Source organism: Vitis vinifera, chromosome 5 (assembly GCF_030704535.1).
Source record: "Vitis vinifera cultivar Pinot Noir 40024 chromosome 5, ASM3070453v1".
NCBI classification, from domain to species: domain Eukaryota; kingdom Viridiplantae; phylum Streptophyta; class Magnoliopsida; order Vitales; family Vitaceae; genus Vitis; species Vitis vinifera.
The window spans coordinates 18,637,371-18,658,504 of record NC_081809.1 but is presented as its reverse complement, the minus strand read 5'-3'; the positions used below and the strand labels follow the sequence as shown (position 1 = coordinate 18,658,504).

Genomic DNA, 21,134 nt, shown 5'->3' with positions numbered 1-21,134 from the left:
TAAATTTATATTTATTATATCAAACTATGCATGTATAGGCTTGATGTTCCAGAGCAGCCATTTTGTCCAAGAATGTTGGAGGTAGGAACCCTATCCAACCTATCCCTCTTAGGGCTTGGCTTTGCCACTATATCCATTGGTTTCTTGTTGAATAAACTATTTATTAAGTTATCAATGCCAAAAATTAATGACATTTGAAAAAATTGGTTTTTGAATTCACAAAAATTAGTTCTAATAGGTAAAGCCTCGTAAATACTACAAAAACCATCATTTAATTGTTTATTACTATCTTTTACTATAATCAATAGTGATGATCCTAAAACTCAGAAGTTGAGCTTTGTGTTATTACTTTGCTTTATACTATTAGAACAAAAAAACCATTTTCTGATAGTAAACACTAGGCTATCCATGATAAAATTAAATTTTTAAACGTTTTAGTTAGCTTAATGCATAATTTTAATAAGCCCATAAAAGGATGTCTAGGTGTAATCTTTGACATGTATGAATGTAAAGATGGAAGACCAAGGTTCTTTATGAATAGAGTTTTAAGATTTTACAATCTTATTTTCTGTCATTCATAGTGAATGACCCAATATTAGTTGATATCATTAAAGTATTTCTTTCCACAACAAGTATCGTAAAACTGTCTTACTAAAAATATTATAAGTAGTAGAATGTTTGTTAGCAGGCTGGGCCGGCTTGAAATCCTGAATCCCAGGTTCAGACATGCCAAGAAGCCCATTGAATGGTCAATGAGTTGGGCCAGGCTTTCTTTGATGTAGGGCCCATTGATAGTCCCAGCCTCAACCTAGCCCCACTTTCCAAATTTATAACATTTCAAAAATTTCGGCTTTGTGGGACTTGAACCCATGCCTATCTTCTAGAGATGGCTTGATTTTTTTCCTTTTTAATATGTCTTCCATTAGTCTATGTATGTACATGTTTTTTTTTTATCAGAATATATATATATATATATATATATATATATATATACACATATTCCGTCTAGACTTTTAAGAAAAAAAAAAAGCCTCCTTTTGTAGGTGTACATGCAGGCTTAAATGCAGGACCCAACTTCTTGTTCTTCCTCAAGTCTAACATTCAAAAAATATTTTTACAGTTAATGCTTGCCAATGTTGAAAAATTCTTCAGCCAATCTATCTCTCTACTTATATACATACAGGCATCACTTTCTTCCAAAATTCTCATAAAAACATTCACAAATCATTTCTCATTGCTTTGTTTTTGTATTCAACTTGCCGGTGATACAAGTGTAATGCGATTGAAGGCAAAAATTTCTCTCTTTGTCTATACATATGCACACACACATACATCACTTTCTTCCAAAATTTTCACTAAAACATCTATAAATCAATTCTCATTGCTTTGTTTTTATATTCAATTTGCTGGTGTTACAAGTGTAGCGTGATTGAAGAAATTGGAAGAAATTGAATTACCGGTGGTTTCAGAGTATTGAATTTGCTTGGAATTTCTTCTTTGATTTCTCCAATTTAGGAACATCTTTCTTTTTATTTAGTTATTATATTTACAATAACCTTCAATAAAGCTGCTAACAATGACACGGCAATAGAAAGACTGAAACGTTATTTGCAATTACCAGTTGACCATGCTAAATTATTTCATGTCTATTGTATGCGTATTTAAATTTACATGTGAAAGATGAAATAAAAGTTGTTGTAAATGATTCTTTACAAAAAAAATTAGAGGCATTATAGAAAGTGTTAATAGCTCTCAAGTAAGACATGAATTATACTTTGAATGTTGTAAAATGTTAAATATGAGAAGAAAAAATATAAACTTAGACATGCCTACAATGTGGAATTCTATGTATAAACTTTAAAAGGTAATTACAAAATATATAATTAGTAGAACTTTTTTGAAATCAAATTGGTTAGCAAAGATTGTGAAGGTCATTGATGCATTATCTGAATTTGATTGGTACATTGCCAACCTTTTAAGAGATCTTTTTGAAGTTTTTCATATTTCAATGGGTATTTTTTTTTGTAGTGTATATCATCCAACATTTCATCAAGTCGTTATCCAAATAACTAATATTCATCTTATGTAATGTGAAATATCCGATGATATAATATTTGTGATGGTAGAAAAATTGACAAAATATCAGGGTGAAATATCTTTAATTTTTTGGCCTATTAAATTAGAAGCTATAAATGAATGTTTAGCTATTATTCATTTTAATAATGAAAAAAGACTAAAAAAGTTGTAGAAGAAATAAAATCATCATTATTTAATTCAATCATCATGAGGCACCACCAAAAAATTTATTACAAATTTTACATTTTGCTTTCATTTCCTTTTTGTTGTTTTCTCGAGGAATCTCTACCCTGTTCGTATAATCCCTTATATTTGAAGTAAACTTCCTATTTTGTTGCATTTCAATAGTTGAGCCACATGTAGAAGTATGACTTGTTTGTTGTGATTTAGATGGACCTTCAACGGCTATCAATATTATATTCAACACCTAATCCTAAATCAAAGCAAAAGCTCCAAGCAAATTTGGTGCTCTGAAACCATCGATAATTCAATTTCTTTCAGTTTTTTTCATTACTTGTATTGCTAACAAATTTAATGCAAAAGCAAAGTAATGAGAATTGATTTGTGGATGTTTTGGTGAAAATTTTGGAAGAAAGTGATGTGTGTGTGTTTATATATACATTGCCAAGTTACCATTGTGAATAGTAACTATTTTTTTTTAATGTCGGACTTGAGGAAGAAAAACAGACTGAGGCCTGCATGCAAGCCTACATGTAAGCCTAGGTCTGCAAAAGCGTCTTTTTAAAAAAAAAACAAAGTCTAGACAGAATATGTATAGATATAAATTAATGGAAGAAATAAAAACAAAAACAAAAAAAGAGGCTGATTCATACCTTTCCAAGGGATAGGCATGGGTTGAGTCCCACGGAGCACAATTTTTTTTAGATTATAAATTTTGAAAGGAGGCTGGCCCCATGGGCTTTCGATTCAAAGGAAGCCTGACCTGGCCCGTTGATTAGTCAACAAGCTTCTTGGCTCATTTGTACCTAGGCCTGGCCTTCAGGATTTCAGGCTGACCCGACTTGGCCCAATGGAGATGCTTATATGTATATATGAATGCTTATGGAGAAAAGAGATTTAGATTTACCTCCTCTTCTCCTACTTCAACCTCATGCTCCTCTGAGTTGCTTGCTTGGTTTTCTATGGAAAAGTTGAAAGAAAGAAAATTAAATTGTTAAAAGAATGAATTTTTTCCGAACTTTCCCCACCTTTATCCAAGGAAAATGGGGAGAAATCTTTTAACATTTTCCCTCATCTCTTTTTAGTATTTTTTTTTCTCACATTATTCCATGAGATCAAAACATAAGAAAAACATTTTTTTGCTTCCTTAATACTTTTCAGGAACCAAACATAGTTTAAGAAGCCAATTAGTTTACTCTTTTTCAGGATATATAGTTAAGCGCTGAGTTTTAGAAGTACCTCTTCCTCATCAACAGTCACAGTCAGTGCTTCAATGCCATTTCCACTTTCCAATCTGAGCTTCTGAAACATTGCAAGGCTATGTGACACAGAACTGGGTGTGATGTGCAAATTGTCCGTTATCGTAAACCTTCTTGTTCCCTTCATGAATACCCCATCTCCATCTGTGACATTCTCTTGGTATTCTAGAAATACTTCCTTATCCATTGCTCGTCTGCAACTGCATACTGAATTCTTGACCATACTTGCCAAACGGAAACCTTCCATTTTCTGAGCTTTGGTAGAGCAAAACATCTTTGAGCATGTGTAGTGCTTAGCAGGCTCTGTACCATCAATCTTCAGAGCCAAGTTCCTACAGTGAACTTCGTAGGCACTTCTGGGATTGAGCAGCTGGTCTTGCATGCTTTTGTTTCGAGAAACTGTTCATCTAGAGCCTCAACACTTTTATACAAGTAATCCATGCATCCAACACCCGATCTTCTCTCAGCCAATCTTATGATAGTCCCAATTGGCAAGGTGAGAAAACTAAAGAGAATGTCTACAAAATCTTTATCTGATTCTGCAAATAAAACCCGGTTCCTTTCCCTGTCAACTGCAAGCTTTAACTTAATCTGTTAGGGAACCTTCCTTCCCTGACCAAAACGTGGATAGAAGCTTAGACAAACAAAAAGATGCCACAACCAGATCAAGCAAGGAACCACCCGTTCAGAAAGACGCTTAGATGTGAAGCTCAATGGCTGCCTAATAAATGATTTAACTGAAACCCATGATTGAACTAAAAAAATCCACACTGTTTTTCGCTGAATCCAAAATGTGACTAGGAGAAGCGGCAAGCTTGGGTACTTAGTGACTATGGAGAAGAGAAGACAGAAAACAGGACCAGAAAACCAAATTATGATCTTAAGCAAACCATAAACGGTATTGTGAGCAATGGCATATGAGAGGTATATCAAAGCTTCAAAGATGAAGATCAAAATCATCACCATTCAGAAGTTCCAGAGAACTGCAAACAGCAGAAACCGATGAAAGGTGCAACAATGGAGTTTTGGCCTTTTTTAAGACTTGAGATTTGATTCTGGGGCTTTGGTTAAATACTTGAACAAGTCATAATTTATATATATGGTTCTATATTTCTTTTTGGAGCTTTGGTTGGTTTCTTAAAGAAGTATTGAATACTATACAATTTGACTTTGCAGGCTGGTGTTCCTACCTAGAAGAAAGCATGAAACTGCAGAGAATTGATATGAGAATTGATATGGTTTAGACGTAGGTGATATTTGTTTTTTGGCTGAATAAAAAGAGTCAAAATATTTTGTTTTTTTATTTAGCTAAAAGTAACATGTTAACATCATCCAATATAACTAAACTGGATCTATTGATAACAAGTTCATTTTAACTATGTTGGATGATGTCAACAAACTACTTTTAGCTGAATAGAAAAAGTAATATTTGACTTTTTCTATTCAGCCAAAAAACAAACACCACCTTAGTCTATGGAGCTTTGGGTTGCTTCTCATAACAAGACCATGAAGGTTGATGATCCTCCCCCTCAACTAGCTTGCCTGATCAGGGGACTTGGTTGTAGTAGGTTATTTTTGCAACTCTTTAATTTTAATTTATTTATTATAATTTGATACTTTGAGATTAAATTATTTTCTATTTTCCAGAATGGTGTAAATTTAGGGTTCCTAACCCTGTTCTTCCTATGGGTGATTCTTGTTGAGGGCATGTTGATTGGCTTGGCCCCATGACTCATATCTAGATCATGGTTTGGCATGGTGGAGTATTTTGTTTCTTTAGGTTTATTGGTGACTTCTAACGTAACACAATGAAAATTCCCTTTTTTAATTTTATCTCACCTGTCAAAATACTATTAAAAATATTTTTTTAATATAAAAAAATTTATGACAAAAGTCTTATAAGCAAAGGAATCATGGGAATGAGTCCTAAATCAATTATGTTTGGAGTAGAAGAAATTTATGGCCAGAACACTTTCTTCATCAAGGATGGAAATTTCTAAATTTCAAATTGAGGAAAAGAACTTTCCAAATTACAAAAAAATGGAAAGAGCATTGTGATAAGAAGCCTTGTTTTTAAAGTTTAATTAGAAGTTGAAAGTGGAGTAGAAACTATAATTTATAGGTGAGAAAAGATTACATTGAATTTAATATTATAGTTTTTAATTGAACTTCAATTTCTTATTAAACTTTGAAATTTTGAATTTGGTTCATTCAAGTTATCGATGAAGTCTAAGGGTTTATCTGGTAACTATTTTTTAAAACGGTTCTAAAAAATTGTTTTTAAGGACAATTATTTAAAAATTGTTCTCTAATGTTTTATCATATGCAAAACATCATACACCAATGACATTGGATTTAATATTATATCAAATTTTGAATTTGGTTTATTGAAGTCATCGGTGAAGTTTTAAGTCGTATTTGGTAATTGTTTTTTAGAAGAATTATGAGAAACCGTTTTTGAGAATGGTTTTTAAAAATTGTTTTATAATATTTTATAAAATAAAAGTCTATTTAGGAACTTGAAATATTTTTAAACTATTTTAAATATTTTTAAATATGTTTTAAAAATAAATTTTATATCCAATGCTTTATTTTTAACCATTCTATATGCTTGGATAATTATAATAATTTTTTAAAGTGAAAACAACAAAAAGAAATTTAAAAGATGTTATTTAAAAACATTTTAATTTTTATTTTTAAAAATAGAAAATAATTTTTTATTGTCAAACGGTTTTCTTGTTCATTCGTTTTAAAGAATAAAACATTGTTCTAAAAAATAGATTAGGTCCTAAATTGTTGAACAATAGCATATATCAATATAATTTAAAGACATAAAAGAATGAAATTAGATATAAATAAGAGTCAATTAATTAAAGAGATGAAATAATTCAAAAATTACAAATGGATTCATTCTTGTATTTTAGCATAAAAATTTACTCTTTTTTTTACAAAAATACCCTTTCTCCTTTTTTTTTTATAAAAATTTATATGAAAATAATATGAATATTGAAGAATATTTATGTGAAAAATAAATTACTTTCTAAGTTTAAATATTTGAGAAGTTATTTTTATAAATTCGGGATTATTTCATGATTTTAATAAAATAATCTTATAAAAATAATCACATTCTAAAAGGGAAATGGGAAATCAAGAAAATAGAGGAAGAAAAATAAAGAGAAAAATAGAATAAAAAAAATAAAAATTAGAAATTAATAAATAATTTTTATATTAATTTCATTTATTTTTATCTATTATATAAAAATAAAATAATTTTAAAAGATATAAATTTCAAATTAATTTTAATTATATTTAATTTTCTTTTACTTTTTTTCATAAAACAATCAAACAAAAATCATTTTTCTTTAATATTTTTTTTTCCATAATATTTCTTGAACCAAACATGACGTAATGTATTTATTTATTTATTTTTCTGAAAATATGGTACAATTCGTCTGCTCCGTTGCTCCATCATAAGATCTGTAAATTGTCCAAAACGCAGCGTTTTGAGCACCAGTCCGAAACCCTAGGTTTGAAGAAGGGAAGCAAGTGCTATTGAAGCTCTAATGGCTTCGCAACCCATGTTAGGCCCTAGAACGCAGAGTTTTGAAGCAGAAAAATCGGCGGCGACGCTTTTGATTCGGCATCTCCCCGAAGCCATTCCTCAGGACACCCTGTCTCGCCTCTTCTCCAGCTATGGCGCTTCTTCTGTCCGTCCTTGCACTTCTGGAAGGTACGAATCGTTTTCCATATACCATCATGGTTTCCCTTAATTATCATTGTTGTTTGCAAAAACCTGTATGTTTTTTTCCTCATTATTTATGAGTTTTCATATTTTCCCGCTAATTTTCTAGTTCCTTTTTAGCATTTCTTCGAATTTGAAAATATAAACAAGGAAGGAATGAAAAAAAATTATGAGCAAGTTTGATTTTTTTGATTTTATAGTTTATTATTCATGGGTTTTTAGTGAAATATTCGAGTTTTTAAATTTTCTAGGGAAATATTTAATGGGGTTGTTACTTGGCAGTGGAGACTGAAATTCAGAGACGTTTTCTTTTTTTAGAAAATGAAAACAACGAAACTTTTAGTTTTGGATCATTTCAGTAGTTGAAGTGTTTGCCCTTTTTTAATGCCTCAAGAATGACAGATAAAGTAGTTCTCATTTCTGCTACAAAACGTCCTGTGTGTCTCTAAAAAAATAAAACAGTCCTGTGATTATTTTCATTTTCAGGTTTATGGGGTAGCACAATTTAGAACTTACAGATTTAATTAAATTGGGTGGGGGTGGTTTCCAATCATTTTGTAAAAAATTACACAAAGCCCAAGCAGGGCATAGTATTGTACCATTGCAGTTGTATATCAGTCCCTATTGATATGCTAGAGCTTGAGCTGGGGTAAAATATTGGTCACTGCATCTTGCATTTCTTCTTCTCCTTCTTCCATAAGTTGAACATGGAGAAGGAAGAGATAAGAGGGTCCTATTGAGAATGTGCTAAAAAATATAGAATAGAGTCCAACCATAGTGACTAATTGTGCATCTCATGCACGAGGATACTAGCCATGGTTCAAAGTAAGACTTGGCTGAGTCGTATTGCCTCAACCCTTTTAGCGTCAAGTACGATACCCAATACCATCTCAAACTCAAACTCAAACTCAAACTCAATCAAGACTCGTTTAAACTCGGTTGACTCGATCCAGATTCTAAGTTGACTTTGTTGAACTATCTGAGTTATTGAAATAAATTATTTTTCTCACCAAAATTTTTAAAGGCGAAAGCATAAGGTGAAGCGTTTTTGTATCCTTGAGGCGAGGTGTAAGCCTTTTGAGACCATCATTTTTAGAATTAATAAATATTAAAATATAATTTAAAATGTATAAAAAATTTAAAAGATAATTGAATTATATAAATTTTTGCTATTAAATCTCAAATTAATTTCATAACCTTTTTTAGAATATAGAATAATAAAATTTCAATTATATAATGAAGTTCAAAGTCTACAAATTCATATTCTAAATAATTTAAATATTAAATTGATTGTCTATTTTTTTTTCTAATTTTTTTGTTGTTTGAAAAAAATTAATAACTAAATAAAATTACAAAGTAAAATAAAATTAATTATCTAATTTTTTTTACTATTTCGAAAAATCAATTATCTAAATTTTTTGACTAAAATCAATTATAGAAAAAGAAATTAGTAGTTTGCTAATTTTTTAAATAGAAAAAGGGGGGAAAAAAGCCAACCTCATTAAACAAAGAGATCAAGAATGCTTTTTGAAAAACCAAAACAAAACAGAAAAATAAGGAAAAAACTAATAGGTGTGAAACAAAAAAAAAAAAAAAAAAGGGCAATATAAAATGAAAAATAAAATATAAAACTAATTTGGGAGAAGAAAAGATATTGGAACTAGAGAGAAGAAACAAATGGAGAAGGAAGAGCTGAGAACGAAGGAGAGGAAGAGTCGAGGACCATATTGGAAGATCTTGTTGGAGCAATGGGGAGATGTCGAAGTTATCTACGCGAGAGTGAGCTATTGCCACAGTTCATTGACAGTGAATTAAGAATTAGGGTTTTTTTTGTGTTTTCTCCTTTGATTGCACTTTCCATAGCTCTTTTGGTTAAATACAACCCTTTTTGTATTTTTTTTTTTTTTTGGTCTTGTCGCAACAACAAAAACACGTCCGAGGCCTATGCCTCAAGCACTGATGCGTTGAAGGCGCATTGGAAACTCACCTTAGATACTCTTCGACTCCAGAGGCGTGGCCTCAAGGCGCACCCTGAAGCGAGCCTCACCAATGCCTTTGAAAACACTGTTTCTCACTTCAAATCATGACAAGTGAACAATAAATAGGATTCAAAGCTAAGAAATCTCTGAAAAATCAAAGATTCTCTTCAAAAATAGAAGCTTTTCAAGATTCAAGACCCTTGACCCATGATGAAGAGGAAAGAAATCAGCCTTACCCATTACTGAGTCTTTCTCAACATGATATTGATTTCCTCCATTAACGTGCATGGCGATTGTTGCATCTGCCCTCTCCTCTCCTCTCTCTACTTTTGGTCTTTGGTGTCATGGTGATTTCCTCCCTTCTCTCTTTCTCTTTTATTTGCCCTCGTCTCTCTCCCCGTGGTGTGTCTCTCCCCCTATGGTGTGGGTGAGTAGGTGTGCATTGTGTGAATTGGTGATTTGAAGAAAGGGTAGAGATGTGTCATTTTGTATGAATTGTTTATCATTTTATATGTTAATGTGGTATGAATCATTAAGTGATTAAGTGTAGTATGAATTGCATTAATTTGAGGTAATATATTATCATATTTTATAATCTATTATTTTATATGATAATAGTTTAATTATTTTATATGTTAATGGTGTGGTATAAATTATATTAGTTTAAGTAATGTGTTATTTTATATGGTAATGGTAGCATATATGGTGTATTGATTTATCATTAACAATATATTGACACCATTTAATTTATTATTATAATAATATATTAAAATCATTTAATTAATAATATATTCTACTTTGTTTGATAAATGTAGTTTTCTATTTATATTTAAATATAAAGTGTTGTAATCATTTAATCGAAACTAAAAATGGAATTAATAATAGAATTATATGTCTTTTAGTAAAAATATCATTGTATTTGAAATAAACTAATTTTCAATTCTTATTATTATCATAAATCACATTCTACGAAAACTTTATAACGATTTAAATAATGTTAAATATGAGAAAATTTTATTTTATTACTTTTTTAAAGCTTATTTAATTATATTTATTTTTTCTAAAAGATTTCATAATATTTTTATAATTTTTAAAACTTTTTAACAATCTTATTTTGCATATCACCCGATACGGAGCTGAGAAGCCGAGATCAATGTGTCTTGAGACCCTCCAAGTTGATGGTTGATACTGCGACTTTGAACCATAATACTAGCTTAACTATTGGAAAAAAAATTTAAAATCGTCACAAACCTTCAAGAAACTAGAAATGACATCTCATATGTCAATTAGACCAAAGGGGTATTAAATGAATGAGATTGGAATATATGAATTAGAGCCACTTTGAGGTTTCCTATCAAATAAGGCATGGAATGGGGCCACAACAAAGTCCGGGAGTTTTGAAGGAACCTTCGTGCTGATATTCATCAGGGGTTGAGAATTGGAATTGAACTGTATGAGATCTAATCTCCTGTTGTTCCTCGGTAACTTAGTGGTCTACTATTAATTGGTTGTAGTTTTGAGTTCTACTTGGGGAGATTTAATTTATTTTAATTTCTTTAGTTCAGAATGAAAGGGCTTGCTTTGACTGTTAACATTAGGTAACTTGCCCCCTGTCTTAGTTCTTCTTGCGTTCTATCTCATCGCATTGCATTCTATTTTGCAATATTTGAGAATCACTGTCAATACCTTGGTGTAGCTTTGGGATAATCCTTTATTCCATAGCCCTAGAGCTATTTACAACTAGTCAATTAATGATAAGGACTAAGGAGCAAATTTTCGCTATCCTACTAATATTTTTCTTGCTCTACTATTCTGCCCAAACCTGGTTGAGGAAGAGTTGTGTGGTGTAAAACAAAAAAAAAAAAAGAAAAAAAAAATACTGATTCGGGCCAAGCATACTATAAGTAATTTTTTTTATGGGGTGAGTAATAGGCTCTGGTTTTGTATTCTTCAGGAATTCTTTTGTGTATGTATGCATGTATGTGTGTGTGTGTATGCGAGAGAGAGAGAGGGAAAGAGAGAGCATATGCAGCTTTCATAATCTTTCTTGTTTTGGTGCAGATTGAGAAACTGTGCATTTGTGGATTTCAAGAGTGAAATGTTGGCTTCTCAAGCACTACGCCAATTAAATGGGTACTTATCTCACAGTTCTTTTTATTAGATTTCCTTGTTCTTTAATCACAAGAGCCTTATTTTGTATATCTTGTATTGTCTTCTTATGTTCGGCTAGGCTGAGGTTTCTTGGTAAAGTTTTGTTAGTGGAGAGAGCAAATAAGCCAACTGAGGATGATAAACAAAAAAGTGAAGCTCTATTTGGCAAGGATCTTACTAAACCCGTATCTTTAATAAAGGATTTTACCATGGCCAGAGATCTCGATGAAGGATTGAAGTCAAGCTCCTTACCTGCTAGTGAACCCATCGCTGCAAGACTTGGCATTGATTACCCATTTCCTCCCCACCTTGAGTATGTGTCTTTTTCTCTCACTATTTTTAGTGTCTATTTCTTTTTAGCACCCTTATCTATAATACGTGAAATGGGGTTATAGATAGAGAATTCTTATATGTTCTCCATGAGCTCTTTCTTCATCTTGTATGTACCTTTTTTAGGATATCAACTGGGGCGTCATCTTTCTGGTTGGTAGAGACCCATGTGTGTGCTTCATGTGAAATTTCGTATGCAAACACAAGTATATTTTATCACATGAAAAAATCAACATAAAAGGGCATAACTGATGAACACCATTAGCAGAGGGATTATGTTAAAAAGTAAAAGAGAGTAATCTCTCTCTCTCTCTCTCTCTCTCTCTATATATATATATATATATATCTTCCTCTACATATTTTTTTGTGAGAACTGTAGTAGGTCCCGTTCTACTTTATATTAACATGAGAAGCATTAGTGAAGTGTTTGGTAACAAAATAAAATAAGAAAAAGCTCTACTAAGAGTGATCCATGAGAGTGGGTGAGGGATGCCCTAGGCTTTTGAAGTACGAGCTGTTTTGTAATTCAATTACCTCAATTTTTCGGGTTGCCAAAATTTACCATCCGGTGTTTCTATATATTTTTTATTTTTATTTTTATTTTTTACAAATAAAAGACTATCTGTGTTGTTTATCTTCTCGTTCTTGTTTGGCAATAATTCCTTCTTCGTTGGCACAGAGATTTCCTGTCTGGTTTACATAAAGTAACCTGCTTGTATCTGATAAAAAAAAAAAAAGAAGTAACATGCTTATCTTATAGGTACGCTTACCCCCCACCAGATGGAAATATTCTGACCAACATTGTAAATGCTCTAATTGCTGTTCCTCGCTTCTATGTACAGGTTGGCTCTAATCTCACACAAAAGCTACTAAAAAAATGGAATGAAAATTCTTTGCCTTGTTAAATAATCATTATCCATTAGTTGGTTTTAATATAATCATCTAAAAATATATATATTAATTATTTTTTCTTTATATTACTGAGCTTTTTAATTGTAGGTGTTGCACTTGATGAACAAAATGAACATTCCAGCTCCATTTCGTATGGCCTTGCCCACCCCACCTTTACCACCTCCAGTACCTGCCCCGCCACCACCACCTCCACCCCCTGAAGCTGCAAGACCTAACTTGGAAGACCTATCTAGTGGCGAGTCTGAAATGGAATCATCAGATGAGGTGATCTCTTGCTGCTTCATTGCTAAGATTCACAAGGGACATGCCTTAGTTACACTCGTATACACACACACACATATATGTATGTATGTATGTATGTATGTTTTATTTCTATATATTTGTATGTGTACAAAAATAAATTGCTCCATCCAAACACTAGAGCTTTAGAACTGGAAGCATGTTTATTTTTCTTGGCCACATTTTATGAGATTCAGTGGCTGGTGGTGTTCTGTTTGAATTTACTTCTCCTTTGTATTCTTATTGCATAATCATCATGCTTGTATAGGATATTATTTATCTAGTAAACAAAAATTAATTGAGTGTTTTTTGATATCTCTTCCAAGATTCTAGCAGCTTTTGATACTTTCTTGTCCACATGTTTGCAGGAGGTCGATGGCAATGCCTATTCTACTGGGCCTCCAAGAGAAACAAAACCTGGTCGAAAGCGTGTCAAACGAGAAGCTATTGTAGGCCCTGGAGTTGATAAAGATGTGGCTCACGAGGCTGTTGGAGTGAAACCTGCCACCTTGGTTCCTAAAGAGATTCCAATGATAAAAAAGAAGAACCCTGTGTTGCAGGTTATAACCCTTCCCTTCTGAGAGAAGTGAGTTACCAGATGGTCTTTCCTCTTTACCATTTTTTGATGTCTCTTTGGTTGGTTGCAGATCAAAATTGTCCCCAAGGTAATCACTGAACATAAAGATGAATGTAGCATCATGAAAGAATCGGAGGATTCTGAGAAAGAGGATTTTGATCTCAAACCTTATGCAACCTTGGAAGAATTAAAAAGTGGAAAGTTGCCTCCAGAGGAAATCTTATCACTTCCAATGTTTAAGGTATTGGAATTTAAAAGTTTAAATGCATTTATCCCTTGAAAGAAATACGTACAAAGCATGAATCAAATTTACTGATTTTCTGAAACCTAACCCATTTGCTTGCTAGATCAAAACTGTCAACTTAATTTTTCAAAAAGTAATTGCAGGAAACTTATTTATGCTTTACTTGATATAAAGTTCCTAAAAGAAGATAGTATGGCAAGATCTTAACATAGTTTTTTCGACATGTTTTTGGGAGCTTTTACATGATTTTGTCATAATATTGTAGTTATTCATTGCCATTTCCTTTTCTGTTAGCATCATCTGGAAATGCTCAAGTTCATTTTTCTTATGAGTTTATTCTGTTTGATAATTTTCCTAAATTGATATGAATTCTGGTGTTTTCAATTTTTCTAATCTTAGTGGATGTCAGTACTTTTTGCACACAACAATGTCTGTACTGTTTGAGGGTGGGTTGGCTGCAGGAATTTTAAAAAGATGCCTAACCACCTCACAAATATGCATTTTAAGGAATTTGATAGGCGTTGTGAATACACCTTTTTTTGCTTGCTTATTAAAAAAAAAAAATTTTAAGGAATCATTAATTATGAATGAAGCATATTTGAAAAAAGCAAGATTCAGTTTAGGTGCATATATCATACTTGTTGAGTAATTAATAAGATGTTTTCTTGGACCATACAGAACTATACGGCTGGGAATCCTGCTCCTGTGTTGTACATAAAGAACTTGGCAAAAGATGTGGTTGTAGATGACTTCTATTTCATATTTGGTGAGTTTCAAAATTGACTCGTGCTAAATCTGATTGACCACTTCTTTTATTTATTTATTTATTTAAAAAAAAAAAATCTTGCATGACCATTTTAGCTAAATCTTTTTGGTCCTTATAAAAGAGACCAAAAGTTCTATGAAACTGTAATTTTGAAGTCCTTTTTTATTCTTTGCATATTTTTTCGTACAAAGATGGTTCTGGTTGATTTGTCTTGGATGTAATGTACTTCAGGATCATTATTTGGAAGTGTGGATGCTGCTAAATCTGGCCTTAGTGTGAAGTTGATGCAGGTGAAGTCTCTTGATTAATTTCTAACCATAGATCAAGCTTTTTATATCTTTGTTTGAAATTGATGTTTGAGTTTATTCTTAAAATCACATTTAAAACTTAAAGTATCACTGTCATGTCATTGAAGCTCTTTATTTTTATCCCTTGGTTGGAAATTATAAATGTAATTATATTATATAGATTTGCAGAGAAGCATGAGATATTGTTCAGAAAGAGAATGTAGTTACGTACAATCCCCACATGTCCCTAAACTGAAAACCCAATGGGGGTACAGGATCCCCCATGGAGACAAAAGGAGAGATGACTCCTCTCTTGGCTAGTCTGTCAGCCTATTGATGAACCAATCTGGTGACTGGTAGAAGGCTGAACAACCTAACACACTTGTGAGATTCACAATCCTATGCACCCAATAATGTATTGCCATGATTCTCTCCATCCATTAGCCACCTAAGTAAAGACTGGCTGAGTTTCCATTAACTCCTAGCTCTTGCAATTTTCAAGCCCTCTGATTATGAAGGGATCTTTCATTGATAGCTGTGCTTGCTTTGATAGAAAAGGTAGGGTGATCCTGTATGAGGCTGCTGTCCCCCATTTGACTTGGGGTAACCAGGGAGCAGCCATCATAATCGAGCATCAGGGTACTTCAGAGGGGGGGGGGGGGGGGGGGGGGGGGGGGGGTGGGGGGGGTTCTACTGCATCCAAATCTCTGTTGAAATTGAGCTTCAAAGGGGTTGGCTGCTGCACCCTAATCTCTCTCACTTTTATATTGGGGGATGCTGAAATCCAGTCCCTCAAAATATTGCATGGCGTGATTCCAGAAAAGTTGGTGGTGATGGACATTGAGAGAATTATGAGAAAACAAAAATTCTCCCCCAGAATAGCTAGGATAACCCTATGCAATATGAAATCCTTCCAAGGAGATAACTTACTGACTGTGACACCTTGTCCTAAAAGTTTTTATGGTTTCCCTCCTTCCATAAGCACTGAAGCACACAAGGGGAGCTACTCACCTAAGGATGTTAGCATTGGCAGTCCTGGTCATGATCCACCATCCTTCACAGAGGTCTATAGCCAAGTGGAGCCATGGAATTGGCAAACATAGTGAAGATGGGTGACTAGATAATAGGTATTAGAATCTTGTACAGAATATTATTTACTTTTGCACTCCTCTGGATATAGCCTGGGTTGTATCGCAAGTGTTTTCCAGTTAGGCAAGCATCCTTGGAGGCCTAAACAGAGTATTGTACTGGATTGGGATAGGTTAAGTCTTCCCGCAAATGATGGGCTATTCTTTTCTAGATATGATTACAGTTGAGAAAAATCCTATATAGATGCATCTCAGCCCATGAGAGACTGTGATTACATGAATAGATTCCTACATAAGACATGAGGCTTCTGTCCTAGCAGTGCTGTAACTGTGGATCGACGAAAACTAGCATGCTAACAAACATCTAACTCGGTGAATGCTACCGAGAGGATATGTGAGAGTGCCTTAGTATATGGTTTCATTTAATATGTTAGGATGAGAGAAGAATGCTGGTACTTGTTACATGATTACATTTTGAAGCTTTCATTTTCAAGCACTGTGTTTATGTGGGTGTATATGGATGAAAACATCAAAAGGAGTACATGTTAAGAAAGCCTTTTTTTTTTTCTGTACACAGTTTGATGTGATCAAAGTCCTATATGGATAGTGTATGACGGGGGAGATTGTGATTATTTACAAGTAGTGTCATACATAGACATAGGCTTCTGTAATTACAGTGTTATAACTAAGGAAAACAAACATCTCTTATTTTAACTTTGTGAATGCTACTGGGAGGATATATGGGAGTGCCTTAGTATATGGCTTTATTTTAATATGTCAGGCCGAGACAACAGAGGTTGCTAATGAATGGTTTCAATTGCTATCATTGTGTATGAATGAGAACCTTGAGCATCTGTATGACTCTATTAAAAGAACTCAATGTTAAGAGAGCCTTTTCATTGAAAGATTTCATTTGATTAAACCTAGTCTAGGGGCATGAAATATGATCATATTGACAAGTAGTTGCAATTTGTTGGTTGATCAACATTTTCAGCCAAATCAAAATACTATAACTGTGTAATATTTGAATCTGGAAGTAATTGCACCTTTTGAATTTCAGGAGGGAAGAATGAGGGGCCAAGCTTTTGTGACATTTCCATCAGTTGAACTTGCTCATCATGCTTTGGTATGTGTCTACACTAATGAAACTTGATATGCCAATTCTATCTTTCAGAATATGTCAAATTGTGATGTGTTGTACTTTGTTGTGGTTAGTAACTTAGTCCATTCTTATGTGCTTTATTCTTGACTCTAATTGCAAGGAGGAAACTGCATCTGAGGAACTTGCTAGTCCAATCATTGATAAATAAATTGAATTTTGTTTTATATCCCCCGTACATGAATGACAACCAGATTGATGTAGTTAAGAAGCAGTGACATCTAAGTATCTTTGCTCTTACTTTGCTAGCAACTTTTTACCTGTGAACCTACCCTTTTCTTAGCAGATTTTTTTTTCTTTTTCTACTTTGCTAACAGCTTTCTTATCTGATCTTCCCCTGTACTCATAATCCCTATTGTCTGTAAAATTTGGATCCAACTGCCAACTCGGATTCCAAACTCAAGCCATAGAAAGGCTAATCAATCAGTAACATCCTGAGTTTGTTTGCAATATATTTGTGCAACAGAACCCGCTCACTGTTCTTGATCTCATAAGAGATATGGTGGTTCAAACCCTTCTTTAGTATTTTTAGCACGTCCACCCTTGTAATATTTATCTTAATCCACCTCCATCTCGTTGATGCCAACCTCTTCTTTTTGAGTGATTGTAGAACTGATATGAGATTTTGCTAAATAAGAGCAGTTTATGAAGTTTTGTTTGAAGTCTTGACCATTGAAGTAGATGTCTCTATTCCTTGTACTTTTTTGCCAGTTTGACTGTAGTGGTTATAAAGTACTCATTTATCATGCAATTATAATCTTTGGTCTCAAAATGTAGTGAACTGCTTATTTATTAGCAATTTTAATCTATGGTTCAGAATTTAGTGAATGGATACGTTTTCAAAGGCAAGCCAATGATTATCCAGTTTGGTCGGAACCCTGCTGCTGCAAAAGAGAAATAAACTGATATCCTGCAATAGGAACAGCTATTACGGTTAGTTCCCAATTGATTTTACCTTGTTTTGTTATGGTAGGCAAGCAATTTGGCATGGAACCCACAACTTTTAGAGTGAGGGTTTTCAAGTGGCCAAGCAATCGGCTTGACCGTACTTCAAAGCTGAAGATGAGCAGTCTTAGCTTCACTACATTGATGCATGAACTGGGATGCAAGCAGTTGATTCATACTTTGTGGTTTGACATGGTTACCGGGTCTGATATTAAATTCAGAAAAATTAACTACATTACACTGTTAGTTTATTAAATCTCATATATTCCTGAACATTTAATCATTTTGTAGTTTGATTAATTTGGTTTACATGGCAGATGCATGAGGACAAATGAACCTGCTGAAGAGGCCAAGCCCAGGTAAATTCTGACGATGATTTGCTGCACCAAATGCAGGCACTTATGCTTCGCTAAGTTTATCCTTTCATTTATCGAGGGCTTGAGGATATTGAATACAAGCACACTCCTGAATCAATCATAATGAAGGATGTGAAGGAAATTTTTAGGCCAAAATTTTTTCAGGCGGCCAACCCAGTTGGCCTTGGCTTCTCAATTGTCATGCTCAAGGCAACTATTCCATTTCTATATCCTTCATTAAACCCTAATGTGATTTTTGAATTGACATCATAATCGTCTTCATTTAACTAGTTTTGCTTTCTAGAGCTGTGTGGACTGACTTTCTTTCTTCTGATTAGATTTTGTACAACACATTGTGTACCTTGAGAAGGATTTTTCATCCTCTGTAAGTATTAATCTAACAGCAATGAAATGTTCATTTCTACCTGATCTAATTTTTTGTATTATTTGCTCAACCCATTCTTAAAAAAATACATGAGAAATTGTATTTTGTGTAACTCATACCCTGCAATAGCTCAGTTTCAAGGTTTTAATCCCAAGTTGAAATTATCTATCATAGCCAAAAGATCAATTAATTCCAATAGTTAAAAGGATCTAAAAGAACTTATCATGGCCACATGTTGGACAGCAGAGCCAAAGCAAGGGCCTTTAATTAGCTAATGGCAATAATGAAAGGCTAAGCACAAAGACAAGAAGATTTGTCCAACATGAGGCCCTTGCTTGATCCAGTTCCTGACAGAAGGCGCTTTACATGAGGATGTGGGATTAGACCTGTGAATCAGAAATATTCTTAGTAAGGGGAAAAAGTAAAAATTGCATTAGCAAGCGAGAATTAAGAGAAATTTACAGAAATTAATACAAAATGCAAATCTCCAAGTTGACTTGGAGATGCAAAAATTATATGCAAGACAGGTTTGGATTAACTGAAAAAAAAAAATACTAAAGATCGAAATATACTTTTTTTGTTTTTTGTTTTTTGATAACCGAGGAACTTTTCATGGTCAAGTCCTTATGACTCTCCATGAAACCCAAAACTCGAGGTATTGATTGTCTCATAACAACCGGCACCAGGTAAATATGCCAAGATTTGAACTCAAAACCATTTGTCATTTATTGGGATCACATTTCCTAGTATTTGCCTTGATCAATTGGACTACCCTAACAGGTAAGATTGAAACCTAGTTTTATGTCATGGTTATATAATGGGAGACGTTTGCGGAAAAGAATGAGAAACTAAAATCAGCATCAAAACTTCACCTTGCTTTATAGAATAGTTTTCATTATGATACAATATAAAAACTAAAATCCTAGGTTAAAAGAACAAGTTTTGAGAAACATTTATTTTAACCTAGTAGATAATGAAATTCATCATAAATTTCCAGTTGCATCAGGGTTTGCAATACTTGTATCCTTTCATTTTTCCTAGATAAATTTTTTCGGAATCCCTAACTTTGCCTAGAAAACTGTAGCGAATTGCATGGACAAAATGAAGCACAAACCTTTGGTTGTGCCATGTGTGTGACCATTAATTGAAGCCACCTTTTGACATTCCCAGACTTTCATTAACAACCTTTATATATACAACACCAAGCTAGACGACTTGTCTGAAAAGAAATTAGTGATTGATGGGTTTCCTGATGAGGGTTCTCTTTTGGATGAGATGAGGAAGCTGGAGAGGTTTGTTGGGTTGGTGGATCCATTTTTGGAGGTTGGGAGCAGCCTTAGAAACTGAAGATGTTTCTTGACTTGGCTGAAGGGTTGATCTAGTTGTTGGAGTATTTATTTTATTTTCAAAACACCAATGTTCTTCATGTTTCCATGATTTTCTTTTTTGTTTAAAAATTGTATACTTCAAAACAAATTGTTCTCAATAAATACTCCTGCATCATGCCCTGGAACTTTTGGGTATAGAAGTGAATGAATGTTGATATCACTTGATATCTCTCAAATGCTGCAAACCTTGCTGAATATTTCCTAGTAGTATGTTCAGAATGTCGAAACTTTAAACTCTAAAGTGAACTGGAAGAAAAATAAAAAGACGAAAAAAGATATTTCTGCAATGGATCATCATTCTTCATATGAAAATTTAGACAGTCGCTTGGAGCTGTTGACAAGAAGTTTCGACAGAATAAGAATTTTGCCATTATGCCATTGTATAATCTCTAATGCTCAACCATACAATGCCCGCCATCCTTTGAGGTCATTGTTGGATTCTACTTGATCCTTTCTCTCAGAATGCACAGCCCGGATGTGCTAGCTAAAAGCTCTCCTACCTTGTGTAAGTGATCAGACGCTGATCAAATATCTAAGTGACTGCCAAAACTTTAACCAGAATGACTGAAATTATGTTCATGTTGACATAAAAACTTTTGCAATTCTTGGACCATCGCCCACCACTGCAAAAGAAAGGGGAAATAAAAGGAAAAGGAAAAGGAAAAGTAGAGAGAAAAACTGGCAGTCCAATGTTCTAACCTTGTAAACAAGACAAATGAAATGGGTAACAAAATTTGCCCACCAAAAACAATAAGAACAGTTGGGCTTTGGCTGGAATGCTAACTTCCCATACAAACCAATTACATTAGGACTAGTGATGTAAAGATTAGCCAAGCTAGGTTTCTAGCTTGATCAAAGCTTCCTTACAGGAATTTTTCCTATAGGTGATCTTATTGCTCTATTATGAGTGACCTGGAAGCTTGTAGGACATGGGATGTGGCTGTTAGATGTAGGTGGCAGCTAAGTCCAACACCAATTGTAGGACATAGACAGTTGAATTATGTCCAGTTTTCTTCTATTCTGGGGCCAAT

General features: G+C 33.5%; 2 protein-coding genes across 4 annotated transcripts; one reads left to right on the top strand and one right to left on the bottom strand.

Moving 5' to 3' along the window:
* Positions 1-3,471: 3,471 nt before the first annotated feature.
* LOC104879385 (uncharacterized) lies at positions 3,472-3,897 on the bottom strand. Its single transcript, XM_019219871.1, has one exon. It carries the CDS (start codon positions 3,895-3,897, stop codon positions 3,472-3,474), a length of 426 nt encoding a protein of 141 aa, XP_019075416.1.
* A 3,031-nt stretch (positions 3,898-6,928) lies between these two features.
* On the top strand, positions 6,929-18,764 carry LOC100243611 (U11/U12 small nuclear ribonucleoprotein 65 kDa protein). 3 transcript variants are annotated; one of them, XR_002030082.2, is made up of 13 exons: positions 6,929-7,245; positions 11,298-11,369; positions 11,467-11,700; positions 12,478-12,559; positions 12,717-12,893; positions 13,277-13,468; positions 13,556-13,726; positions 14,408-14,495; positions 14,727-14,785; positions 16,931-16,996; positions 17,847-17,962; positions 18,292-18,333; positions 18,669-18,764. XR_002030082.2 is itself a non-coding variant. In XM_002270208.5 (12 exons), the coding sequence occupies exons 1-11, from the start codon at positions 7,079-7,081 to the stop codon at positions 17,928-17,930; spliced, it is 1,392 nt and encodes a 463-aa protein (XP_002270244.2). In that variant the 5' UTR covers positions 6,929-7,078; the 3' UTR covers positions 17,931-17,962; positions 18,292-18,764. The 3 variants fall into 3 exon arrangements, 2 of the variants coding, with proteins under 2 accessions (XP_002270244.2, XP_059592989.1); XM_002270208.5 differs by having other exon boundaries at positions 18,292-18,764; XM_059737006.1 differs by lacking the exons at positions 17,847-17,962; positions 18,292-18,333; positions 18,669-18,764 and adding an exon at positions 18,003-18,285.
* The last annotated feature ends 2,370 nt before the right edge of the window (positions 18,765-21,134 follow it).